This window comes from Caretta caretta, chromosome 8 (assembly GCF_965140235.1).
Source record: "Caretta caretta isolate rCarCar2 chromosome 8, rCarCar1.hap1, whole genome shotgun sequence".
Lineage (NCBI taxonomy): Eukaryota > Metazoa > Chordata > Testudines > Cheloniidae > Caretta > Caretta caretta.
Genome location: NC_134213.1, coordinates 73,876,792 through 73,902,382, shown reverse-complemented (window position 1 = coordinate 73,902,382; position 25,591 = coordinate 73,876,792). Strand labels below are relative to the sequence as shown.

The 25,591-nt window shown below is 39.5% G+C and overlaps 1 protein-coding gene across 1 annotated transcript in view; it reads left to right on the top strand.

The window, feature by feature from the left end:
* Positions 1 to 25,591, top strand: part of TLCD4 (TLC domain containing 4) — a 58,220-nt gene that overhangs the window by 10,037 nt on the left and 22,592 nt on the right. The window contains exons 2-5 of the mRNA XM_048860659.2: positions 2,403 to 2,568; positions 13,952 to 14,041; positions 18,199 to 18,257; positions 19,508 to 19,602. Coding sequence (XP_048716616.1) covers positions 2,414 to 2,568; positions 13,952 to 14,041; positions 18,199 to 18,257; positions 19,508 to 19,602 — 399 coding nt within the window. The 5' untranslated portion in view covers positions 2,403 to 2,413. The remainder of the gene's footprint in view (positions 1 to 2,402; positions 2,569 to 13,951; positions 14,042 to 18,198; positions 18,258 to 19,507; positions 19,603 to 25,591) is intronic.

Here is a 25,591-nt window from a genome sequence, read left to right as displayed (position 1 = left end):
AAATGATCTGGACCATATTCCTGGTGTACACGTCGGACAAAGTATGAAAAGATTTGGACCACATCAGAGATTGGTGTCTGAAAGCTGTGAAAGTTTTTTTTCCTCTATCTGAGCATCTGACTAATGACTACGGGGCAATGTGAAAACTAGTAGTAAGTGTTGGAAGAACATTAATTGGGAAATTGGAGGGTTCATGGATGACTGGAAAATGTGTACTGTTTGCCATAGAAACATTACAAGCTCTGTCGCCTCACTGTTTCTTGGAGATAAGGTACATCCGTTGGACTGGGATCAGAGGATCTTTTTCTCAGACATAAGGTTTTTGTTCCCAAATACGGATAATTTTATCTCTTGTGTGGCAGTGCCCAGCACTTCACCTTCCAATCCTTCTGAAACATGGCCAGGAATGCCAGTCCACTAGAACAGATCTTCCCTCCAGTACTCCAGGGGAGCCATGCTGTTGGGGGTAGAGGTTAGAGGTGGGAAGTAACAGCAATAGAAATGTTGGGATATCCGGGAGTATCCCTGCTTGTTTGTGAGGGCCAGGGTGCAGTAGTGGGAAGGGGGCCAGGTTGGAGGGGGAAATGCAGTGAATGGGTCAGTGGTATGGTTGTGGATGTGTCAAAGCGGGGCTGGTGGGGCCTTTGTGGCTGGGGTGGTTAGGCCTTGCTGGCTTGATATGTACAACTGCCTAAATGACTGACTATTAATTCCTACCAACAACTTATCTTTGCCTGTTCAAAAAGCTAAAATTCTTTGTCAATAAACTACGTTAATGCAGAGTGAAGATTACTTGGTGGTATGTCATATCCTTGCAGAATGCTGAGTTGAGCAAAACTCAAATTTCTGAAACATGAAATGTACAGTTAAGGTGCCCATGCAACCTTAACTCTGCTGTCTTTTAGCAGTGTACCAATATACTCCATTAATAACTTTATTCTGCAAACCCCACAGTTTCTCTTCCCCTCTTTTTTACAACACATTCACTCTCACCCACAGGATTCCATCTAACACTATTAAAGGTTCGTTTAAAAGTTGTCTATGCCACCTTCCCTCTATTCTCTTTGAGCAATACCTCATGCTGGCCTGTGGCACTATAAAATTCAGGAGGTTCCAGATCTTGGCATAGGCTCTCACACTTGGTCAACTCCCCAGAAAGAATACCACACATGTACAATTTAAGAATTGCTTCACAGCCTTTTATACCTCTTACACAGGATAACATCTCAACCTACACTCTACTTAGCCATCATAAGAATCATTTCATATTCCACCTCACTGCTGACAATACCTCTTGTAATAACCTACATAATTCTGCATAGAAATTATTCATACTGCCTGCTGAAGTATGCACCTCTTCCCAGTCTTCACATAAAGGAGCAAGATACAGATCTCTTCATACACGATCACAGCTCTGTCACGCACCTCAAAGTATTTCACACATTTAGCAAACAGGCCCAACTACTGCTTCCACCAGTTAGTATATGTACACCTAACACACTGACTGCAGCTGGAGTGTATGCAAATAATTCCAATTGGCTATTGCCAGCTCCAGGGGAACAGAGGGAAGGTGGTGTGGGCATTTTCTTCTCCCCCCACTCCCCCTTTCTATTTAAAAAAAAAAGATTCCTAGGACATTCTAGAAAAAGATGCTGACTGTTAGACCATTATTACCATGTGTGAAATATTAGTCAGTCTTGGTTAAGCAGCTGTGTCTTAATTAGACTTAAGGTCTTCAAAATACACTTAAAAGCTATTTCTATACACTGGTCTCTTAAGACAGTTGAATATTGCCTTTGAATGTATTTAAATCCTTTAATTACTATGAGTTATCCTGTCTTTTGTTTGGCTTCTCTTGTGAAAGGGTTGGATTATTTTTGGGATACAGGAATGTAAATGGAGTTCAGTATGGAACATCTAGTTGGGGTGTGTGTGTGTGTGTGTGTGTGTTTTCTTCTCCCTCTTTCCCCCCCCCCCCCCATGGTGTATGGGAATTTAGTTTTGCAAATCCCTGTAACTTCTATTGAAGTCAAATGGTTAAATCCCTGAGAATGGTTCTGAAATAATAGTTTCATAACTGGAGCCTTTGTCTGCAATGTCTGTCTAGAAAATATCTAAGAATGTCCAAAACATTGTTTGCACTTCTTCCCCACCTCTCCTCCCCTTTCCCCTCTGTGTTCAGTCTGCACCTTTCACTATTTAATAGGGCAACTCAAATGGCTGCTTCATATATCACTGTTTTACATCTGAAGGTTATTGTGTTCTGTGTAGCACTATATTTTATTTTTGTTTCTACTTAAAATACTATCTTGGAGGCTGAAAATTCTTTTTGCAGCTACTTAAACAAAATAGTTTAATCAATGTCTGGACTGAGACAATAATTCTGCCATTCCAATTAACAGGCTGAAGAATAATGGCTACCATCAACACACTGATTACTGGCATTGCTGTTGCCAGTTTTACCATATTTCAGCTTCTGTTCCATGTTCTAAGTTCTTGGGCATCAACAAGAATAACTCCTGCTTTTAATAATCTCAGCCAAAAAAGGAAGATTGAATGGAATTCAAGGTAAAGTGTTTAAAACGAAATACAAATGATGAATTGATTCAGAAATTTAGCAGTTTTTAAGCTCCCAAATATATAACCGCATATAACTGAGGATGTAAAAAGTATGAAAATACATGTTAAACCAAAAATTTCTATAGCACCTGACAGATTCTGAATTCAGGATTCTGGGTTTGTTTGAACAGATGACATTACAAATGCTCCTGTAGATCATAAATGCCTTTTAAAAGAATACAGGATGAAGTTTGAATTAAAAGTTTAAAAAGCAATGAAAGGCTAAGGTGAGAAGCAATATTTAATGAATTTGAATGTTTCTTCATTGTAACGCAGTTTAGAAAAGGGAAGAGACTAGAAGGTCTTTTTTTTCTTTCCTCCCTGCATCTCCCAAAACATATGAGAAGATCTAAGCAAAATTTCCTCCAGTTTACTGTAAATGCTGGATTACATCTGGCTTTAAGGAGTTCAAAGAAGGAATGTGTATGTAAGAGGTCATCTTTCTTTGAATAGTGCCCATCTTATGGGTGCTCTGCTTCACATGCATGTAACCCTTCTGCCGGTCAGTGTTGGCAGCAACAAGGGCCAGGTTTAGTATCTAGGGGTTCCTTTTTAAATAACACAATGCAAAACAGGCTTGAGCCCCACCCAGGGACCTGGGACAATTACATACCACCCCCCCCCCCCCGGGCGCCTCTAAGAGGCAATACTTTCCCTGTCGCAAGCACAGAGTCTGAGTGTAGCAAAAGCCTTTTAATAAAGGAGGAAAACAATGTTCATTATGTTGGGGAAACACCACAAACAGGATTCATAACACAAACCATGTGCAAAAGACCCACCCCCAAGTAAGTTTGACAGTGTCCTTTTCCCCTCAGGGTCTTAAGTCCAGCAACCCAAAAGTCACCCCACCCACAGTTTCTGTCCTTGGTCAGTGCAGCTCCAGAGTTCAGAAGCTCATCAACAGAGTTCACCTCCCAGCCTGGGTGGAAGTAGGGGGAGGTATGGGGGCATCTTACATGCTCCACTCCTTGGGTCGACAGCCAATTGCCACACATCTCCATGGGATTCTGCTGCAGTCTTCACTACCTGCTGGCTGCTCACCAATATGTCTTCAGCCCCCTCCCCTCACACTTAACAGCTAAAATCACTGAGAGCTATGTTAGTAGGGCAGCCTCAGTGCTGGTGCACTCAACCACTAGTTCAAAGTAGGTCTAATGTTTATACCTAGGTATCAATGATTTCAGCTCTGCAGCATGTAACAAGACTCCTTATGGAGTCAAAATTAGCTCTGTTACACAGTGGAGAGAGGAGGGGGTCAAAGTGGTGTTTGTACCTGGTAGTGTGAGCCCCAAATACCTATTGCCAGCCTCTCTCAATTCACTGGGCTTTGGAACCCATGTCCCTTGCCTAGCGAGTGCTACTTAGTTGAGGGCGAGTCCCTCCACCATAAAATGCCAAGTACAGTTCTACTATCCTTGATTCACGTAACCAGGATAACAACACTTTATTACTCCTGCCCCTATAACAAAGACTGAGAATCGCACAGCAGCCAAAGTGACCATTTGAGCAAGCAGTCCCATCATGCTAGGCAGAGTGGGTGTGCCCAGGCAAACGAGATCAGCCCCTGAAGTCCTTTTCCACAGCTCACCACCAGATGTCAGAGTAGAGCTCATTCTAACTCTGCTTACATGCACATATGCCTTCGATTGGAAATTTCCATTCGACTTGTCAATGCACCCTACATGGCCTCATGCTCCACACTGAGGCTACATTCAAGCTGGACAGGTGAATCACCCTTAGTTCCTTTTCATCCACCTTAGCCTGAGATGGAGCTCTAGCATGTCCACCTTGAGTGTGCCTCATTTATTAAAATTTTATTGTCTTAACTTAGTATAGCTGTATAGTTTAGTTTTTACATTTTTTTTCTCCTTCCTTTCAGGAGGTTTGCTTTCCTGGGGAGGGCATGTCCACCTCTTTTTAAATGGTGCCTCACTTGTCAGTAGACCATCCCGGCTAGCAATGACCACTCCAAGTGTGTTTACTGCCTGGAAGACTTGTATGTCCCACTGAAGCATAACTTCTGTTTCACCCTTAAATTCAGGGTGAGGAAGAACTGGAAGATCAAGCTGAGGCTTATGATGGCATGTTCTTTTCTCTGCTTCAGAGGCAGGTCAGGAGACTTCCCCCTCTAGTACATCTGTCTCCAGACACATCCAGTGTCCTGTCAACCTCAGTTCATCACTCCCCCAGAAAAGGGAAGGCTTCTGAGACCTCCAGAAGCCCAGGAAGAGGAACTCCAACTCACCTTGCAGGGAGTCTCTTCCTAAAAGATCTCGATCTCCCACTGGGTCAATGGTCTCAGGATCATCAACCTCTCTGCCCAGTACCATTCAGGCTACCCTGGCAGTACCAGTGGAGCCAGGAAACTCCATAGCTCTTCTAAGAGCAAACTCAGCTCCAAGCAAGCTTTAGTACCATCTGGGCATGTCAGAGATGGCAAGGAGAGACATTCCTCCAGCTGTACTACTGTACACAACCCTACCTCCTGTACTGCCCCATGACAGGTCCCTTGGTATACTGTAAGTTGAAGCATCTGCCTCTGTCTGTGTCCTTGTCAGAGCAATCCAAACCCTTGGTACTGTCCACTTAGAGAGCGATCATCACATTGGTACCATTGCTTTATTTGGTACCTCAAAAAGTTAGGTACTTGAAGGAGTTGACTGTAGCAGAGGAACAGGAGTTGCTGCTGATCATGGGCACCAAATGCCTTTTGGCACCGAGACCCGCTTGGTCACCAGACATTCAGCTGTCACCAGTACTGCCTGACTCCTTGCACCGTTTTCAGCTGGGACTCTTCCTCCTCATAGTTCAATGGAAGATGAAGGGGACCTCCAATGAGTCCAGTCAGCCTCTCCTATTTCGGTGTAGGGCTCTCCCACCCACCTTCATAGGAACCCATTCCATGTTAGTCATAGAGACAAGGAGGAAGCCTGGGAAGGTCACCCCAAATGGTGGGGACAATCCTGGATGCCACCTCCTCTCCCATATGGAGCCCCACAATGGCCATATTGAGATCCCTGGGCTGCCTGCAAACAGCAATTTTATGGGGCTCTGAGCCTAGCCCACTGGGATGATAGGGAGACACAATCTTTACCACCTCAAACCATTCCCTAGCAGGAAAAGACGGAACACAAAGCTAGGACAGATAAGGAGACCACCCCTCAAAAGTACCATAAGAACGGCTATACTGGGTCAGACCAAAGGTCAGTATCCTGTCTTCCAACAGTGGCCAATGCCAGGTGCTTCAGAGGGAATGAACAGAAGAGGTAATCATCAAGTGATCTGTTCCCCTTTCCTAGCTTCTGGCAAACAGAGGTTAGGGACATCATCCCCAGTCCATCCTGGCTAATAGCCATGGATGGACCTATCCTCCATGAATTTATCTAGTTCCTTTTTGAACACTGTTATAGTCTTGGCCTTCACTACATTCTCTGGCCAGGAGATCCACAGGTTGACTGTACATTGTGTGAAGAAATATATCCTTTTGTTTGTTTTGAACCTGCTGCCTATTAATTTCATTTGGTGATCTCTAGTTCTTGTGTAATGAGAAGAGTAAATAACACTTTCTTATTTACTTTCTCCACACCAGTCATGATTTTATAGATCTCTATCATATCCCCCCTTAGTCGTTTCTTTTCCAAGCTGAAAAGTCCCAGTCTTATTAATCTCTCCTCATATCGAAGCTGTCCTATAACCCTAATTTTTGTTGTCCTTTTCTCAGTCTTTTCCAGTTCCAATACATCTTTTATGAGAAGGGGTGACCACAACCACATCTGCAAGTGGTATTCAAGATGTGGGCATACCATGGATTTCTATAGAGACAATAGATATTTTCTGTTTTATTATCAATCCTTTTCTTAATTATTACCAACATTCTGGTCACTTTTTTTGACTGCTGCTGCACATTGAGCAGATGTTTTCAGAGAACTAGCCACAATGACTCAAAGATCTTTCTTGAGTGGTTACAGCTAATTTAGACCCCATCATTTTATATGTATACTTGGGATTATGTTTTCCAATGTGCATTACTTTGCATTTTTTAACACTGAATTTCATCTGCCATTTTGTTGCCTAGTCACCCAGTTTTGTGAGATCTCTTTATAACTCTTCAGTCTACTCAAGATAGTTAAGTCCAAAGCAGTCTTGTGTCACTGGCAAATTTTGCCACCTCACTGTTTACCCCTTTTTCCAGATAATTTATGAATATGTTGAATAGGACTGGTCCCAGTATAGACCCTTGGAGGACACCACTATTTACCTCTCTCCATTCTGAAAACTGACCATTTATTCCTGCCCTTTTGTTTCTTATCTTTTAATCAGCACTCACCAGATGAAGTGGTAATGCCCTCTCCTCCATCAATGGCTGATGAATTTAGACATTCCAAGATGTCATTTAAATGAGTGGCAGACTCCCTTCAGATACTACTAGTCTGAATTTTTTTCTTTTGATATCCTCTTCACAATTCCTGTTCTTCAATACTGGTCCTCCAAGGTACACAATTTCCCCCCCCATGTGTTCTGGTTTTTTGCCTCGGAGTTTGATCTTGTCTTCCACTTGCCATAATTTTTCTCTTCACCATGGTGTTCTTCAGTCTGACTTTTCTGCTTTCCTGATCTACCTTGTCAATTATCTATAATCCTTCTTAGTCAATATTGTATGAGAATCTAAGGTTATGCATTATCCTAAAACGTAATATAACTCCTCCTGTTTCATCTCTCAGTACTACACTAATTAATGCTTCCAGTAACAAGGTGAACAAAACTGATTATAGTGTGTATCCTTGCCTCACTCCTATGGCTGTCCTGATCCACTCTGCTTCGTGTCTACTCTTACTGCACTCATCAACTTGCTCTAGAAGTTTTCTTTGAGATGCCATGTATTCTCATAAGTTGCCATAACTGTTTCTGCCAAGTGCTGTCAAAAGCCTGTTTTGAAGTCTATACAGTTGTTAGCACACAACCAAACCTGTTACATGTACCTCTTATATCTATCATATCACAAATAACAGATATACTGTACATTGTCCTGGTCTAAATCTGGCCTGTTCCTCTGCAAGTGCCATTTCCGCACACCTATTTGATCTCTGCAATATCTTGGTGAATGCTTTTACCAGCACAGTTGATAAGCTGAGTCCTCTGTAGTTCTTGCATTCACTTTTTTTTAATAGATTGGTACTACTGTCGCTTTCCCCCATTCACTCGGCCCTTGTTCTTGTTTGTAAATCTTGTTGAGTAGCTTGTGCATTGCCTTTACCAAGTGTTCCTTGCTTGCAGCAGCTTTTGGTTATGTTGTTGCTTCCCTGGCTCCTTTTTTTCTTTGCAACTTTCCATTGGGATCCTTACTTCTAAGGATTCCAGCATTTGCTCTCCCTCATTTGTGCTGGGAAGCTTGTTCAAGACCATTTCATCTTCTGAGTTTTAGACATTGTATGTCTCTTCAAAATATTTTTTCATGGTTTGTTCTTTGCTTGTTAATCCTCAATTATGTCTCCACACTTCTTTTACCACTGACCTCTGCAGTTCATATGTCTTACACAGTTCTTATCTTGCAATACAACCCTTGTGTTGCATTTCTTTGTGTAGTCTTCTGCTTCTTTACACTGTTCGCTTATCCAGTTGTTCCTATCAGTCTTTGCTTCCTGTTTTATGTCTAGTCAGCCTATTGTACTGAGCTTTTAAACTCTCTATCCTCCTTTTTATTCTCCTCAGGCTTCCTACACTTGTCACTCATTTGCAGCATCTAATCCATTTTCCACCTTTTTTCTTCATTTTGGCCTTGTAGCCCAACATTTGTTCAGCCACTCTTGTAATCCCATTATTTTTACTGTTCCATGTCTCTTCAATGTTCATTTATTCTTTCACCAGATGTATGATGATTTTCTGCATGGCTCTTCTGTATCCTTTCCTCATACCTGTCTTTCAATTTGTCCACATCATAGATCTTAGTTCTTGGCACATTTTCATCCCAATTGATGCCAGCACTAACTTATGATCAACTGCAAATGATCTGCACAACAATTGTTTTCCACCTGTGATTCACAAGTACAAAGTCCATCATGTTCTTTAATTACCTATCGGGTGATTGTTACACTGTCTGGAGTGGCTCACAACCATGAGTGCCAACCTCAGGGCAGACTTTCAAGAAACAGGGCAAAGGCCCCAAATTGGGAGAAATCTATAATTGGATTTCACCAATCCAGTAACACATGTGAACTCCTAAAGCACTATAACCACCTTACAGAGTCAATGTCTCCTTGGGCCTTCCAGTCTATCTTGCCACCCAGGCAAGAAGGCCTTAGTGATAGTTGGTTGCTGTAAACCAAAGATCACAAAATATTCAGGTTTCTCACAGTCCAGTCAATTTGTTCTTTATATCTCATCAAAGACAACACTTGTAGCCAATCTTGTAATAAACTAAGCGTTTATTAACCTTGTAATAACTCATTTCTTTTTTAGTTAAGAACAAAAGAACGGGCATACTGGATCAGACCAAAGGTTCATCTAGCCCCGTATCTGGTCTTCTGACAGTGGCCAATGCCAGGTGCCCCAGAGGGAATGAACAGAACAGGCAATCATCAAGTGATCCATCCCCTGTTGCTCATTCCCAGCTTCTGGCAAACAGAGGCTATGGACACCATCCCTACTCATCCTGGCTAATAGCTATTCATGGACCATCCTCCATGAATTTATCTAGTTCCTTTTTGAACCCTAGTCTAATCTTGGCCTTGACAACATCCTTTGGCAAGGAGTTCCACAGGTTAACTGTGCATTGTGATATACTTTTTGTTTTAAACCTGCTGCCTATTTAATTTTATTTGGTGATCCCTAGTTCATGTGTTTACTCCTTCTCATAACACTTCCAAGTAAACGTCTATAAACAAATGAGTTACAGACTATGGTTCCAAAAGGTGGCAGAGTTGTAGTAATCTGTCCACTCGGAAGGCCTTTTAGGTTGACCATGGAGATCTGTTTCTTAGCTCTCGCCCTGTCATAGTCCAAACAGCAAAAGAGGAGAATTTCTTGTCAGCTCTTCTTCTTCTTCCAGAATTCATGTTGATGGGAGGAGCCCTTTTGCTTTTAACCTCTTCATGGGTGTCAAGGGGCAATTAACAAAGTCTTTGTATTGTGGTATCCCACAATTGCCACTTTAGTTTTCATAGCTGCCTTGATGAGCAGGAGATGATCCCTCCTAACAGATTCAGTTTCAGAGCAAACTTTTTAAAAGTTTGATAAAGCAAAAACTTAATTACCTTCTACCTAGTAATCTACTATAAGTGAGACTAATTCATGCAGCAATTTACAAGTGTTTCATAAACACTAAACATATTGTTACAAGTTTAATACCCATTTTAAATGTACTAAAGCACAGGTGAAACAGACTAGTTTCCAGCAATTAATTTTGGCAGTGCACAGCTGAGGCCTAAAGCCTTGGCAAGAGCTGGCACATGGTTTGCCAGTGTCAGTGATGTCCATGTCCACATCCTCTGCAGCTTGCTTTGTTGAAATAGCATGTTTGTTATCACCAGGTTGTTGCTTACGTAGAGATATAGGGCTTATCTACACTTACAGCACTGCTCCAGTGCATCTGGTGAAGTTTTTATATGCAAAAAGGAGTCCCCTCCCTCAGTTGCATAATAAACCACCTCCACAAAGAGGCAGTAGCTATGCCAGCAGGAGAAGCTCTCCCCTCTGCATAGCACTGTCCACACCAGTGCTTATGTCAGTTAACTTATGTTGCTCGAGGAGGTGGTTTAGTCACACCCCGAGTGACCTAAATTATTCTGACATAAGATGTGGTGTAGACATAGCCTTAGAAGTCTTTCTCCTTTTGTTTTCTTCATCTGTTCCAAATCTGGTTACTGCTCCAGCCCAGGAATTCCAGTCTGCTTTTACTTTGGCATGAATGTCTCCCATCACCAATAACAGAGCTTGTCTTGAAACATCTTGTATTGTTTTCAGCAGATCATTATAAAATTAATCAATTTCTCCTTGGGCACTACTGAGGTCAGCACATATTTGTACTATTGTAACTGTACCAAGTTTGATTCCAAATCTCTCCTTCAATATATGAGAAGATATTGGATTAAATGCCATAAGACCCTGCCTTGTCTTTGGCTTTAGCACAATTCAGCTCTGTCCTGGTATCCACCATCTTCTCTTCCCAATGTCAATATCCTATGTTTATCATGGTAGAATTCTCCTTTGCATTCTCATCTCTTTTGGCATAGCTGATGTTTTCCCACTCATATCTTTTCAACTTGTGCATCAAGTTCTCCAGCCTGATATACTGTTCATATGTTCCAATAAATGTATTTTTCCTTGAAGTTAAGCACATAATTTCCTGTTTTGAATATTAAGTTTGTATTTATTCCAATTACACACTTTTCACCCCCGCCTCAGTTTCTGGCACTTGTTTGTCTGGGCAATGACTGAGCCAGCATACGTTTTCTTTCTTCCTTCCATTCTTCATTTAGTTTCTATGGTCCAAAAGTCACCAAGACTCCTTGGTTTTGTGGTTGACCAGAGTATTGTAAGACATCTGCAACACTGCTTTACACTATCGACTATCCTGCTCCAGTGCCGTTTCCATGAATGCTATTCTTTGAAAGTGTTTAGCTTGAGTTAAGTGGTACTCTAAGCTCAAGGTGGCTGGTCTATTGGGGAGTATGGATTGAAGCTTTAGTGCCGTTGATGCTCAATCAGTTGCTTATCTCATCGCTCTATACTGCTAATCCAATTACTCTGCATGGTTTGAGTTTTTCCTAGTGCGGTTGCTTTCACTCAAGCTAGGTTAGCATGGGTGCAGTCACTTGAGTGTACTAATTTGAGCTAACTGATGTGGTGTAGATAAGCCATTAGAATTCAGAGGACTTAATAGATCAGATGTTTGGCCTTCATTTGGATTGTGTATTCCAATCACTTGGAATTATGCTTCATTGCAGTAACTGCTTCTGCAATTCTTAAATGTGAAGACAAAATTTGTACTGCATCACAGTTATTGTTTAAAATTTTAATCTGTCAATCATATAATCTGATTCTTATTGGTTGTGGTGGTGATTCAGTTGCAAAAAATCTTAATATTGATACTATAGTAAAATAATACTATGCAAAGTATTCCTTTACATTTTTAAAGTGTATAGATTCAGAATGTGGGATTTGACAGTGGTTTCAAGGCATATATTAAACTTGATCTAGATTTGTAAGTAAATGTAAGGAGTTGTACTTTTCCGCCCCCTTTCCCTGTGGAGGACCTCTGTGTATAGATAAGGAGGAAGCCTGCAGTTTCTGTACCAGTAGTGTATCTTAGAAGTTAAGTGCTAAAATGTGAACTTTGGATGCTACTCTGAAACTCTGGATAAAACAGCCATTCTTAAAAGAAACTGATTCTAAAGTAAAGATCTGTACTCTAGATCTGTACAAATTATCTAACACTTACCACTTTCAGTACTAACCACTCCAAAAATCCTGAGCAGAAACCCCATGGGATTGTCTTAAAAATCACAATGTATTTAAAGGGAGAAAAAAAGAAACCTTTTGGGTTTTTTAATATCTGCCTTCTAGTTTGAGCTTTCAGGGTATTCTCAGATTACATTTTCTATCTAAACATGAAGATTAGAAACTTTTTTTTAACATAAAAACTGAGGTTCTCCTGTAATCACTTGTCTCCAGGAGGTGGACCTTTATTAAAGCATCAGTTTTTTCATTAGATTTTCAATAAAATCACAAGAGTGGGCAACTCTGTGCATTTGTCCAAAAAACCTATTGCAGTAAATACACTTGTGCTATACAGCTATATTTAACTGTTCTGAAGATTAATTAAAAGACTATATTCTATCCATTTGGTAGAACATTCCATTAAAAGCAATTGCTGAAAGCAGCACAGTAACACAAATTAAAGTGGAAACCATCCAGACATCTCTTATTGGAGATTTACAGTATAATCCATTGGGATTGGAAAGAATGGCTTTTGTAACTAGGGAGAGTGAGAAACTAACTTTGGGGAAAGGCTTGAGCGGAACAACTAGTTTTCCATTTAAATCCTGCAGAGACGTGTTTGGGACTCTGATAATGTTTATATATATTGAAAATTTGATTTTTTTCCAAATTATTAGTATTTTAAATGCAGAAGGCAAATATAGGGTTCCCTTTGCCTCCTTGCATATGTGTGCATTGCATTATATAGCCTTAATTGTCTAATGTCTGACACTTTAGACTTGACTGTATGACATAATTTTGAAATTTCATGTCTGAAATATTTGTTACAGTAAACACAATTTTTGCACCTTGCTTTTCCTTTTGCACTAAAATTTTAAAAAAGGTAGGGGTGAGTGCTAATTTGAGAGAAGATGGTATCCCCTGTGTCTGACTGTGCAGTGTCTTAAATCCACAACTGGATGAACAATGATTAGTTTGCACATTTCACAAATTTTGGATCTATGCACCCCTTATTATGCTGTCTTCTATGAAATATATCCAACTTGAAATTCGCAGGCATTTGGCCTAGCATAGATGCTGCCAGACCCCCTTCCAAAGCCATCTTTAATGCAGGGGAGGGAATATATTGGGTTTAGGAATCTTGCTGAAGATGAAGCTGTGTGTCAAAATAAGCACGATCATTTATACTATAGCTGCTATTCCCTCAGCACACCTATGATGCTCATATTTGTGTATTGCAGTCTTGCAATTGCAATCTTGCTGTCTTGTACTACTAAATTTTGTTCTATGAGACCTAGAAGCTGGGTCATATGCACAAGACTGTCCCTCTCTGAAGCTGTCAGTGCTAGAGTTCCTGTTTAATCTCCAGCCCTCTCCACCTACCTTTTTTTTTAAAAAAAAAAAAAGGCAGCGGGGGGGGGGGGGGCGGAAGCATTCCAGCTGTTAAATTTAGTGCTTACAAACAGAAATCTGCTAACATAGCATATATGGACCACTTTGAATTCAGTATAAAGTACAAGACGTCTTTTGGTCCATTTAACAAGTTGATCACTGCTGGAAGAATGAATTTAAAGAGCTTAATCATGAGTTTGCTTTTTCAGATAAGTGTCAATGAATAGGACAGCTATCAAGGTATGTTAAAACATAAAATTAACTACTTTGTCATTATAAAAAAAAAATTCCTGCTTCCCATGTATACTTTTGCTGTCTGTATTAAAAACCAGTCAATCCATGAGCTGATAGATATAATATAAAAATGAAATGTCTTTATAATTCAAGAACTTCTGTATGTCATTTAGAATTTCCTTGGAAATATACCATCTTGCACTTAAGATAGTATATTCTAAATTGTGGTATAGTTCAGAATGGTAATCACAAATGTAATTCTTTTTTTCAGGACAGTATCCACATTCCATGCCTTGGTGGTTGGTGCTTTTTGTGTATATATCTTGTTGTATGATGAAGCTGTTAATGCTGACCATGTCTGGTAAGACCAGTTATATCAAACTGACTTTTTAAGAATGACTTTTTTCTTTGTTCCCATTTCCCCACATCTTTGTCTCACGATGTTGCTATCATGTTAGAGTATTAACTAGCCAAATTATCACTCAGTTTCTCTTAAAATGTAGAGGGCCATTTTAGGTCTGTCCTGACTATCTCTAGTAAAATCCAAAATATTTTGCCAATTAAAATGCCATTATAAGTCTACTGTATAACTGTTTCTACAACTTAGTATAAACAGACACACTTCTCAGGACTTAACTGAATTTCAATCTCCAATTTTAATGCACGGTTCTGAAAATACAACCCTAAACAGTCAAAAAGGTAACTGAAGATTTAACATCATTATTTGCATCTATTTACTATTTTGCTTGTAAAGTGAAACAGCGAAATTATAAAAATTTTATTAAAGCTAATGTTAAAAAAAAAGAAATATATAATAGATTGGGGAAAGTGTCTGTACATCTGGATATAGTGCTTAGATTATCCACAAATATAAAGTTAGTTTTAAATGTCATATGATACATAGCGTACATAATCAGCAATAACCCAAATTTAGGTAAATAGATTTAACAACACAGTTTAGATATTAGAATCTGAATACTCTGGTACATCACTCATGAAAAGCTGTACAGAGATTTGGTTGTGGAAAGCAAAATATATCAATGAATGGAGACTGTCCCTTAGTAATTGAAAATTAGGTTGGTTGCACCCTCAGAATATTGGGGGGGGGAGGGGGAGATTATGACCAAAAATTAGATTAGATGAGATGGGTGGGGATTTTTTTGGTTTCTTTAGTATAACCAAGACACTATAACAGTTCTTCAGCTCCCCACCCCCTCCAAAAAGATTTTTGTCAATAGTGGTACAACAGAGGTACTCTCTCTAATAAATGCTGCTGCTGCTCCTCCTTCACTATTTTTTTCCAGTAGTTCCTCTAATTAGAAGATCTTTCTGCATTACAACTTAAAAACTCAAAAGAAAATAAGTTTACTGGTTTTGGTCCTTGGCGTTTGTCCTTTTTTCCCACCCCCAACAGACTTTAGCAGTATAATACAGGATTTTGTTTGAGTTGATTCATGAGATTGAAGCTGTTACCCTTTATTGGGACTGACTTTTCCCTTTCTTTAAATATAAGAGATACTGTTGATTTTACCTGTATAATTAAACTTTTTATTTTTTTTAAAGCTTTAACTCTTCTTTCCACCATAACTTTATTTTAAACTGAATCACAACATGGGAATCTGACTAAACTCAAATGCAAAAAATATTTCATCTGGTTTTAAAAGAACAGAACAAATGTTTGCATTTGATATTGTTCAGTTTCCAGATCAGTAATAGAATGCAATATGGTCTAGTCTACTGAACAGGACTGGATGCTATGAAGTTAGGAGTTCTAATCACAACTTTGCAACTGACTTGACGTGTGGCTTTGGGAATATTCTTTTTAATGCTATTTTGTTTTTCATTCCTAAGAATAGGATAATGCTTTCACTTTTTCCTCACAGGGATATTATAATTGTTTAGGGTTCTGTCCTGCAAGATTCTAAGCTCCCTTGATTTCTATTGGTTCCATATTAGTAGGTTCCCCTCCCCCCCTCTTCTTAATACCATTGACTTTATAGACTACTTCGGTATTGTTTAAGGTTATGAAAATGAGGGAGAAGTCGGAGGTTGTGAGAATAGGAGAGATAAATTGGTGGGGGGAGGAGGAAGGTATGCTTCAGGTCATAAGTAAATCACTAGCTGACAGGAATTAATATGAAACTTCACCAACGAGCACTGTCCACTATGGAAGCTTTTTTAGAATCGAAAGACCACTGGTCTGATGTGATATGGCAATTTCGTGTTTCGGTGAAGGAAAAGGAAGAACTGCAGCTCAGTTTAGCCCACTCCAGGCAGGTGGCTCTGTGGGAATGGTGCATGGCACACCAAATTTATCATATAGCTCCTCACTTTGCAGACAAAGACAACATACTGGCAGATCAGTTGACAGAGACTTTCATGATCAGCACAGGTGGTCACTTGGGAACTTTCTATAGAGTGACATCCCTTCCCCATGGGAGTACCTGGAGATGGACCTATCTGCAACAAGATGTAACACCAATTGTCCGAGGTATTGCTCCAGAGAAGGAATGGACAACCGGTCCATCTCTGATTCATTTCCTGTAGACTAGGGAGTAGGTTTCCTCCTCTCTGTCCCTCAGCCCCAAATTCTTCTAATTCAAGGTTCTCATGAATATTCGAACAAGAGAAAGCTAAAGTTACTTTGGCCTGTGTGAGACAACGGCAGTTGTGGGATCTACTGCAATGATCATAAACAGTTTATCTGTCTCTCCCTGGAATTACGGGCCCAGCCTAGAGGTCAGATTTGCCATCCAGGCCTCCATGGGGCAGAATAGTATTTTGACAGATATAGAATAGTTCTGTTCTGAGTAAAAAGCACAGGAATTCTGTTTAAACTCCAGGAAACATCGACTTTTACGATCGTAAGTGGAAATGGCTCTCTTTGTGGGCAACTAACAGTCAACCTAGGTTTAGTTCCTATTCATATGGGAGTATCTCATTAATCTGAAATGCTTGAGACTCTCCATATCATTGGTAAAAATACATCTCGCAGCCATGTCTGCTCACTATAGCTTAGTTGAACAAAATATTGTATTTAGTCATGATAAATTAAAAAGATTCTGAAGGGTTTAATGAACATCTATCATCCCCATCAATCCATAAACTTGCCAGTATTTTTTCCAAGGCTACATTCTAGGTAAACTCCATACCTTGGATGCTAACAGAACATTAGCCTTTTATGACTGGCAGAAAATTGCCAAGACTATTTGTCTCTTACGGGGAAAGAGTGAAGTTTGGGCAGTCACATCCCAACACCTTTCTACATGGGTTGGACTCTGTATTGAAGAGTGTTTTAAATGCACCTTTTCCAAAAGACCTTAGAGTGCACTCTGAGAACAAAGCTGCATCTGTACAGCTTTTACTTAGTCTCAATTCATACTTCATAAAACATTCCTTACATGTGGCATCTAGATCAGATGCACAATTTGGTAAAGCAGTTTACAATATTTTTAATGAGACCTCATTGGATCACTGTATAGAGTGAAGAATACTGCTTGCCAGACTCCTAGGAGTGGGAATGTGCCGAGGCCACTCAAAGAACAAATGAAAGTTAGTCACCTGTAACCAGAGCTCCTGGAGATGGATTCTGCATAATGACACTCGCTTCCCACCTTTTTCCTCTGAGTCCTAATTACAACTTTGGACTTGATGTGGTAAAAGAACTGAGGTGGTTGGCACACCATGTATGCTTTTATGGCTTTGCCCTTTGAGGAGCCATGAGGAGAGGGGCAGGGCGCACGGAGTGCAGCGGTGGGCACTGCTGTTTAGAAGTTTCCATCAGTCCAAGTTACAATTTCAGCACTTCCCAAAAGTGAGACTGTGCTGAGATCCTCTTAAATAGCTTGGTTACAGGAGAGTAATTTTCATGTTCCCTTGCACTTAGCTGTCAACATGGTATCTTATGATTAGGTTTTTTTAAAAATCACTTCTCACTCAACTGGTACTTATCATCCCAAACTACGTTTGCTAAAATTAGAGCAGGATCAGAGGCATAAAAGGGGGTGTTTCCTGGTCAGCACCTTTGCTGACATTATTACTGGCTCTAGGCATCAGCAAAGCAAGCATGTGCTTGGGGCGGCACAATTCCAGAGGCGGCATTCCTGCCACCTCCCTTTTTTTGCTTGGGCAGTTGTGCTCTTGGAGCTTGGGGCAGCAAAAAACCTAGAGCCGGCCCTGGTGCTGACAAGCACTCTGTATTAGCTGACCTTTGTTCATCTCCTCAGTATGCCGGGGGACTTATTGAGTTTCAGCTCCATTCCCTTGCCAGCTGCCCAAGGCATGAGGTGATCCTTGCTGCTGGCCTCCCTGGGGCAGCAGATGTGTTCTGTCTTTGGAATCAGTCTTCCTAATTAGCAACTTCTCCTCTCCCTCTCACCCGAATTCCCATGATGCTACATGGCTGGATCAAGCATGAGTGGCCTGGGGGGAGGGGAATGGTTTGTGATATTTGTATGTCCTATGCAAATTTAACTTTTTATTATAAAGGCTGAAACTGTACCTTTTTTATGTTTACAGGGGTGACCCTTCAATTGTGAAACTGAATATTGCTATTACCACAGGCTACCTCATTTCTGGTAACTATATACATTGTCTATCACTTACAAAGATACATCTAAATATTATTCTGAAGATGTGATGAGCTTCTATAAACAATATAGGTTCCAGTGTAGCTTTTAAAGCTACTGCTGTGTTCGTGAGCTGTGGTACAGTTTCTGGAGGTAACCTGCTAGTGGAGGAGAGAGATGGAAATACTGCCTTATTAGGTGCTGAAGGAACACCCAACAGTAGTGTGGCTACTACTGCATGCTTTAAGATGGTCCAGTGAACAACCTTAATACTCAGCTCTGGTCCTCCAGACAATGCAGAAGGGATGGGAGTTGTGACCCCAACCCCTTTTGGGATGTCTACTGCTGCTGGCAGTTTTAATATCCTCACTCTCCCCTGTGCCCATAGAGTGCAAGCTGCAAGTTTTTTGCAATCCCAACAAAGCTGGGGGAAACAGCTGCATACTTACTCCTCTCCCCATTGTCCCTGTCTTCCTATATATTTTTAAGCCAGAGTCTGATCCTATGTGAAAGAGGTTGAAAATATCTTTAATTTTATCTGATGTGGCTGTCATCCTTACTTACAGTTGTACTTTCACTCAATTATTTGTTCTTAAATAATCTGACATAGGTTATCATTATCTTTTGTGATCACTGGTGGACTATGACTAAATGAAATCAACAAATCAAAGAGCTAATGTTTTTAGCATTAGGGGTCCCTGCCTTGCTAATATCTGCTGCTCCACCATTCCCATAGTGGACCTAGTCATATTCTGGCAGTGTCCTCAAGCCCCTTTTTCTCTCTGGGTTTCTTGATACAATTACTGTGGGCTCATGAGTCCTCTTCCAGACCAGGACCTATAACTGGGGGGGTCCCTGGATCTACTCTTGCTCACAGTGTACCTCCTGTGGCCAGGCAGCTCCCTTCACATAGGAAATATAAAGATTTATGAACATTTTTTTGAAGAGCTAAAGTATTTTAACCAGTGATTAGGCCTAATTTTTCCTTTCACATTTAATGTCCATCTGAAGTGCAGGGTGATTTGGGGGGTGGAATACAGAAGTCTTGAGCTTAAAATGCTCTAGTTAAAGACAATTCAGATTATTTTTCTTTTTTGTGGGTTCAGTTGGACACCATTTGTCATTCAAAATATATGCATAGCTCAGATAACCAAAAAGGGTTTTTCCTTTTAGATTGCTGTAATATTGAAAGCTTTAAAGAGAACTATTATAGTCCTTAGGTAGCTTACGTTGTAGTAATGGGTTTTTTTCCCTTACAGATTTGTTTCTTATTACTTACTATTGGAAGGCAATTGGTGATAAATTTTTTGTAATTCATCACTTGGCAGCTCTGTATGCCTACTACTTTGTACTGGTGAGTGCCATATTTTCCAATATCCTAACAACCAGACAAGATTGGGAATAGTGACTAAGGGTGAATTTCACGGCTCTAAATTTAGGCTGTTTGGTGTCTCAACAGCGTTGCCCCAAGAAACTCCACTTTTTGTATTTCTACATACAAGCAAGGGTAGGTATGTCTACGCTGCAGCTGGGAGTGTGCTTTCCAGCCTGGCTGGACATACATGCGCTAGCTATACTTGAGCTAGCATATTAAAAATAGCAGTATGTCAATGGTGGTTTAGACTAGGCACCCAAGTATAAACCTGCCTGACCCCTCTTCTCATGGGTATGGACTTGTGTTGCTAGCCATGCTGCTGTGGCCACACAGCTATTTTTAGGACACTAGCTTGAGCAGAGCTAGTGTTTGTCTATCCACACTGGGAAATACATTCCCAGCTACATAGGCATTCCTAAACACACACAGGCATGCTTACTTTAAGACCTTAAATCCCACAGCATAATCATCTGAGATCCTAAAATCCATTAATTAGACTTTCACTGGTGGCTTCTGCATTCATGTCCAGAACTTTATTATACTGTTAGAGATTAAGAGATGTTAGAGGTAAGTCAAACAGCATGGATTTAGCGAAACTGGGAAGTAATAAGTGCCTCTAAAACTCCAAAGCTGGTGGACTCTAATACTGGGTTCAATAGCTCAAGGAGGTTGATCCCAATTTGGCTTCTGAAATAGGGTTTATTATGTAAGTTGTTTAAAAGTCAATAGACTAATATTAGAGCTGTATTGAGCTATGTAATGGTAGCATACATTTGTTCTTGGTGGTGGTTTTTTCTATCCATATTTGCAATTTCAGTAAATTGCGTTACAATGACTCAACACTGAGAAATACTTTATAGGATATTTTTTGGCCACCGGTTAAAGCTTTGAGTTAGTTGACCCAGTATGTGTTTTGAACTGAACATTTTCTCTTTCACAGATTAAATTGCTGTATATGCTGTTAAAACTCTTTTTACAAAGTTAAGACTGACTTGATTTCTAATGCAAGATACTTTCTCTACCAGTTTATTGCTTGTCAGTACAAAAATATGCTCTGTGTTAAAGGGCTGTAGCTTAAGAACATTTCAATGTCACCCTCCCACTCCCCAAACTCAAATGTCTTCAGTTTAAAACGTGACTCTAAGTCAGCAAAACACGGAACTTTAAACTTATGGGTAGTTGCTTTGATGTGCTTAAGTATCTTGCTGAATCAGGATCTTAACACAGTCAGGTTTTTTTAGAATTCTTTTAAATCTTAAAACTTTCCATGAATGTCAGCAATTAAGACGACTTTTCAAAAAGCTTTTTTCTACATATGACCTAGTTTGGAATTATTCAGACTTTATTTTGCAATGAGCTAATGACTTTTGTTAATTGTGTGGTGTTTACAAATTATTGCAATAAATTTTTATGCAGTACTACATAATGGCTGTGGGGGAGCTAACTTGAGCTATCAACTGATACCTAATACATAAGTTTATTTCCTGTTCCTTGGTGGGGGAAGGGTCTTTAATGTCTTTAGTTTAAACATACAGTGTATATAATTAAAGGATATAGTTGCAGCAAGAGTATATGGCTGCTTACATCAACAAAAACTGCAAAATTCAGAGTAAATGCTGAAAGTCTGCACTTAACCAGCACTATTTATCTAGGTATTACAGCACATATTGCCTGTAAAAACCTACTATTCAAAAGCCTTGTAATTTTTATTTCATCTTTCAGCTTTACAATGATTAAATCTCAGGAAAATATCAGCTTGCTGTCTGATCTAATACCTCCTCCCTTTGTAGGAGTTTTGACCCTGACTTCAATGGGATTGGGATCAAGTCCATAGCTGGTCACGCAGAATGTACTACTCATCACTTGCATGCACAAGAGAGGTTTGACTCTGCCAGAAGTTCTCTGGCAGAGCACTTACCCTCAAAGTGCTTTTATAAATAACAAATTCTCACGACACCTTTTGTCAAGGTAAATTCTAATGGTTTTGTTTAATATGAACGACAATACTTACATATTTACAATTCTCCTACCAAATAATATGTTTAACTATAAAGCTCGCAGTTTGTTTAGCATCTGCCTGCTCATTAACACTTCTTTTTTTTTTTTTTTGGGTCATAAACTTCCTACTGGAGAATAGCAGTAAAATAACTTTTACTGAGATTCATTTTGAATAGCTCTGGAGATATAGATTTATAATCTATAACTCTTTTAAAACAGCAACTGGGATTTTTTAAACTTTAAAAAAGTTCAACTTTAGAGTATACTGTATGTAGTGTTTTAAAAAAATTTTATGTAGCTATCTAATCTATCCCAATACAGTCAGCAAAATGCTATACAGGTGCCCAGGTGAAGTATTACATAAAAAAGGAAATGATTATTTGTATGAAATGTCAGTATGAATGCTGAAACTTCCTTACTATTGTTTGTTTCAAAGAGACCTTTTTAAAATTTTAATTTAGGACTTGTAATAACCTCAATCTCCTTTTTTCATATTGTACTGATTATTTTTAAGTTTCTAAACTGTTTGCTAGTGTGTACCAGCATTGTCCTTTCGTATACCTTCTTATGAAAGACTCTAATTTTATGTCAAGAATATATTGTAATTTGATAAAATGAATGAAAGAAACATCAATGCTCTTGTATTTCATACTTAGCTCTTTTGTAAGCTACAGATGAAGCGCTACACAAGAGTTAAGTATCATTTCCCCCATTTTACAGATGGGGAAACTGAGGCACAGAGCAGCAAAGTGACTTGCTCAAAGTCACCCCCTAGGCCAGTGGCAGTTCCAGAAGTAGAACCCAAGTCTCCAGAGTTAGTCTAGTGCTCTATCCACTAGGCATCACTGCCCATCATAAAGTTTGAAACAAATATCTGTTTAAAATGAAGTACTTCTACACACTTTCAAAGAAATCCACATAACATACAATGATGCATACACATTTTAATCTTCCAAATCATGACTAACAGTGAGTTTCATTTTATTATAGGCTTATTGCTGCCTAAAAGTGTAGATGATAGTTATATTGAGGATAGGGTGGGAGATTGCAGCTGCACTTCATTGTTGCTGTGTACTGCTCTCTCCATGTTTATTTACTGATACCTAAATACTAGGTATAAAACTGGTGTCAGTTAATACTTTAAGTTGAAAATTTGTAACTGGACATCTGACTTTAATCATCCTCAGAAGTACTAAATATTTTAAGTTAATGGCAGGTTTAATATAAAATATTTGACTTTTCAATGATCACTACTGTGTGGGGTTGTTTGGTTGTTCTGTGTGTGTATGTGGGGGGGGGGGTAATCTGATTTCCTTGCAATAGCATTGGAGCCATTCTTCTAATGTCTTCGATCTTCTGTCCCAAAAGGATGGCCGCATTTTTTACCTGATCCAGACTTGCTGCATCTAGTCGACCTTGAAATTACAGAGCAGGTGCAACAAGTTATTTTGAAACCTAGGAATTAAGATACAAGAGGGGATGGATATATATAGATATGGCAATTCTTGATGGAGAATTGCCAGTATATGGCTTCTGAAGATCCTACTACTTTGAAGTCCTTACTCAATGTTCTGAATTTGGTGAAAGGAATGAAAAATTATGTTGATTTTTGCACTAGACATTTTAGGTCTATGAGGGGTTATGAATAGAGTTTCAGTGGTCGTTGCTTTCTAGATGGTTTGGGGGCTGCTAGTTCCCAGGCACACTTCCCCAGTAGCGTGACTTTTTGGAATGGAAAGGTGCTCCAACTACACTCACAAATGAGTAGCCTCTGTTCCCTGACACTCCAAAGACAATAGAGGGAGAGACTAAACAAAAGAGGAACAAACAACTGGAAAGTGCAAAAGAAGGAACCAGAAAAGGGATTAAGTGCAGTCTCTATTTTGATTGTGATTGTGATATGATTTGGGAATCATTGGTTTAATGAGATGAAGAATTAAAATTCTTAATTTTGTTAAACTAGATATTTGATACAAATTATTTAGGTGACACATACAGCTGTAGGAAACTACTTAAAATAAATCACTCTGACCAAAAGTAGATGACAACTTTTAGCTGTAGCTTGCTGCACATAGGAAGAAGACAACAGCCAAAAGCAATTGCATGTTTTCCACTTTCCTTGTATTTGCAATGCATTTCCACAAGTCCATGATCTCTAAGTGTAGTGTATGTATATCCAGTGTTTTTTCTTTTTCTCCTGTGTAAAAAAATCCAATTACGATAAAAGGGATTTAAAACTTGTCCCACTTTACTTTTTTCATATTTTAGCCCAACAGCACTTTCCATTGTTAATGGAACTCTGCCCTATTTTGGCAGACTTCTGAAATGAATCCTACTTTAATTTATGTTGGTGTCTCTTTAATATCTGACACTCACTCACTTTATGTTAATATTTATCGTTGGTGGTACAGTGCTTTGAAGATGTAAATTGTTAAGTATTTATTAAAGAGACACTGTCAACTTTTTGACAAAGCTAATTTTAAACGTTCCAGATTTCGGTACAGAATCCTTTAAATAAAATGTCCCTGAAAATATTTTATTTTTTTTTTTAAATGCAGTGTAGACACTGTTCTTCTTTCCTATTGATAAGGGTGCCTTCAGCAAGGGAAAAAAATGACTTTATTGGGTGAACAGTGGTATTGACTAAACACAAAGTGCTGTTTGAATACACAAACTAAATTGAAGGGAAATAGAAAAATTAACTGATTTCAGTTAATCTTATGTATTACTTTTAACTATAGTGGGTAGGATTTTCTAAGTGCATAGATGACCATTCCCATTGGAAGTCTTATGGTGTTCCTAAATCACTTAGGAACATTTGAAAATCCCATAAGTAAAAATTTTTCAGACCAATGACTCCTCCCCCCAAGCTGATGTTCCTTCCAAGTAAATATGGAGAGAGCAACTAGTATACAGTAATACAAATATATCAGCAAGCTTTCACTTGTTGCCTTCTTCCTGTAAACATCAGGGGGAGGCTATATGTAAGTAAAAGCTGAGGTTGTCTTTTTTTATATAAAATTACAGTTTGACAAACTAATACACTTGACTCTTAATGCCCCACCCTGATGTACACAGTCCTAGCAGGAGGTGGGGAAGGAGAGGTGGATGCAAGAACACACCCATGGTGGGAATGGAGGTGGGGGAGAGACCACAGGCTTCCCATTGACAGGGGCATGGGCTAGCCAGTTTGTACTCATAGTGCCTCTTTCATCCCCACTTATTTAGACTCCCTCCCCCCACCCCAGGTTTTCAAAAGCCTCTTGTTCCAGCTAGTTGCCCTGCACTCACTCCTCTTAGTTGTAGCATAACAGCTTTGTTTTTAGGATGCTGCAAGTCTAACTTAACTGCCTGCATCAGGAAGAAATTTTTCCCCTTGGACTTAATTGGCAAAAGTGTGGGTTCCCCCCCTTCCTCACAGCATCATGGAAGCACAGTTAGGTTATAAGAATTAAGTCTTCCTTTCCTAATATTAAATTTGTTAAATGTTTTAGCTTTTTGCAACTTGCAGCCAGTGTCCAGTACAGATAAGGCTACAAGGGACCAGTTCCCAGAGGTAAATGAGATCCTGGATTTCACTGGTGGCCCATTTACCTATGGGGAAAAAGGGGAGACAAGAAGTCTTGATGCACTGAAATCCTCTCTTGGTAACTTTTACACCTTCTATAGACATGGGGTGGGGGCTGTTAAAGAAGATTCAGAAACAAACTATCCTCAGTTATTGGTTTTATGGCAGGAATCCTGCAACCTTGTACTAGACCCCATTAAATGTCTGATATGCCATCCCCCATTCTCACATACAATGCTTTCCCCTGTCTTAAATAAAGTTGCTTACTGCCACTTGAAATCATTCAGTGTGCCTGTTGTTAATTCATCTGCATGTCCAAATCTTTTGGTTTGGATTTAGTCTCAGGATTCCTATTACCTGGATCAGAGAAGATGACTATTTCTAGCTGAAGATAATAGACGT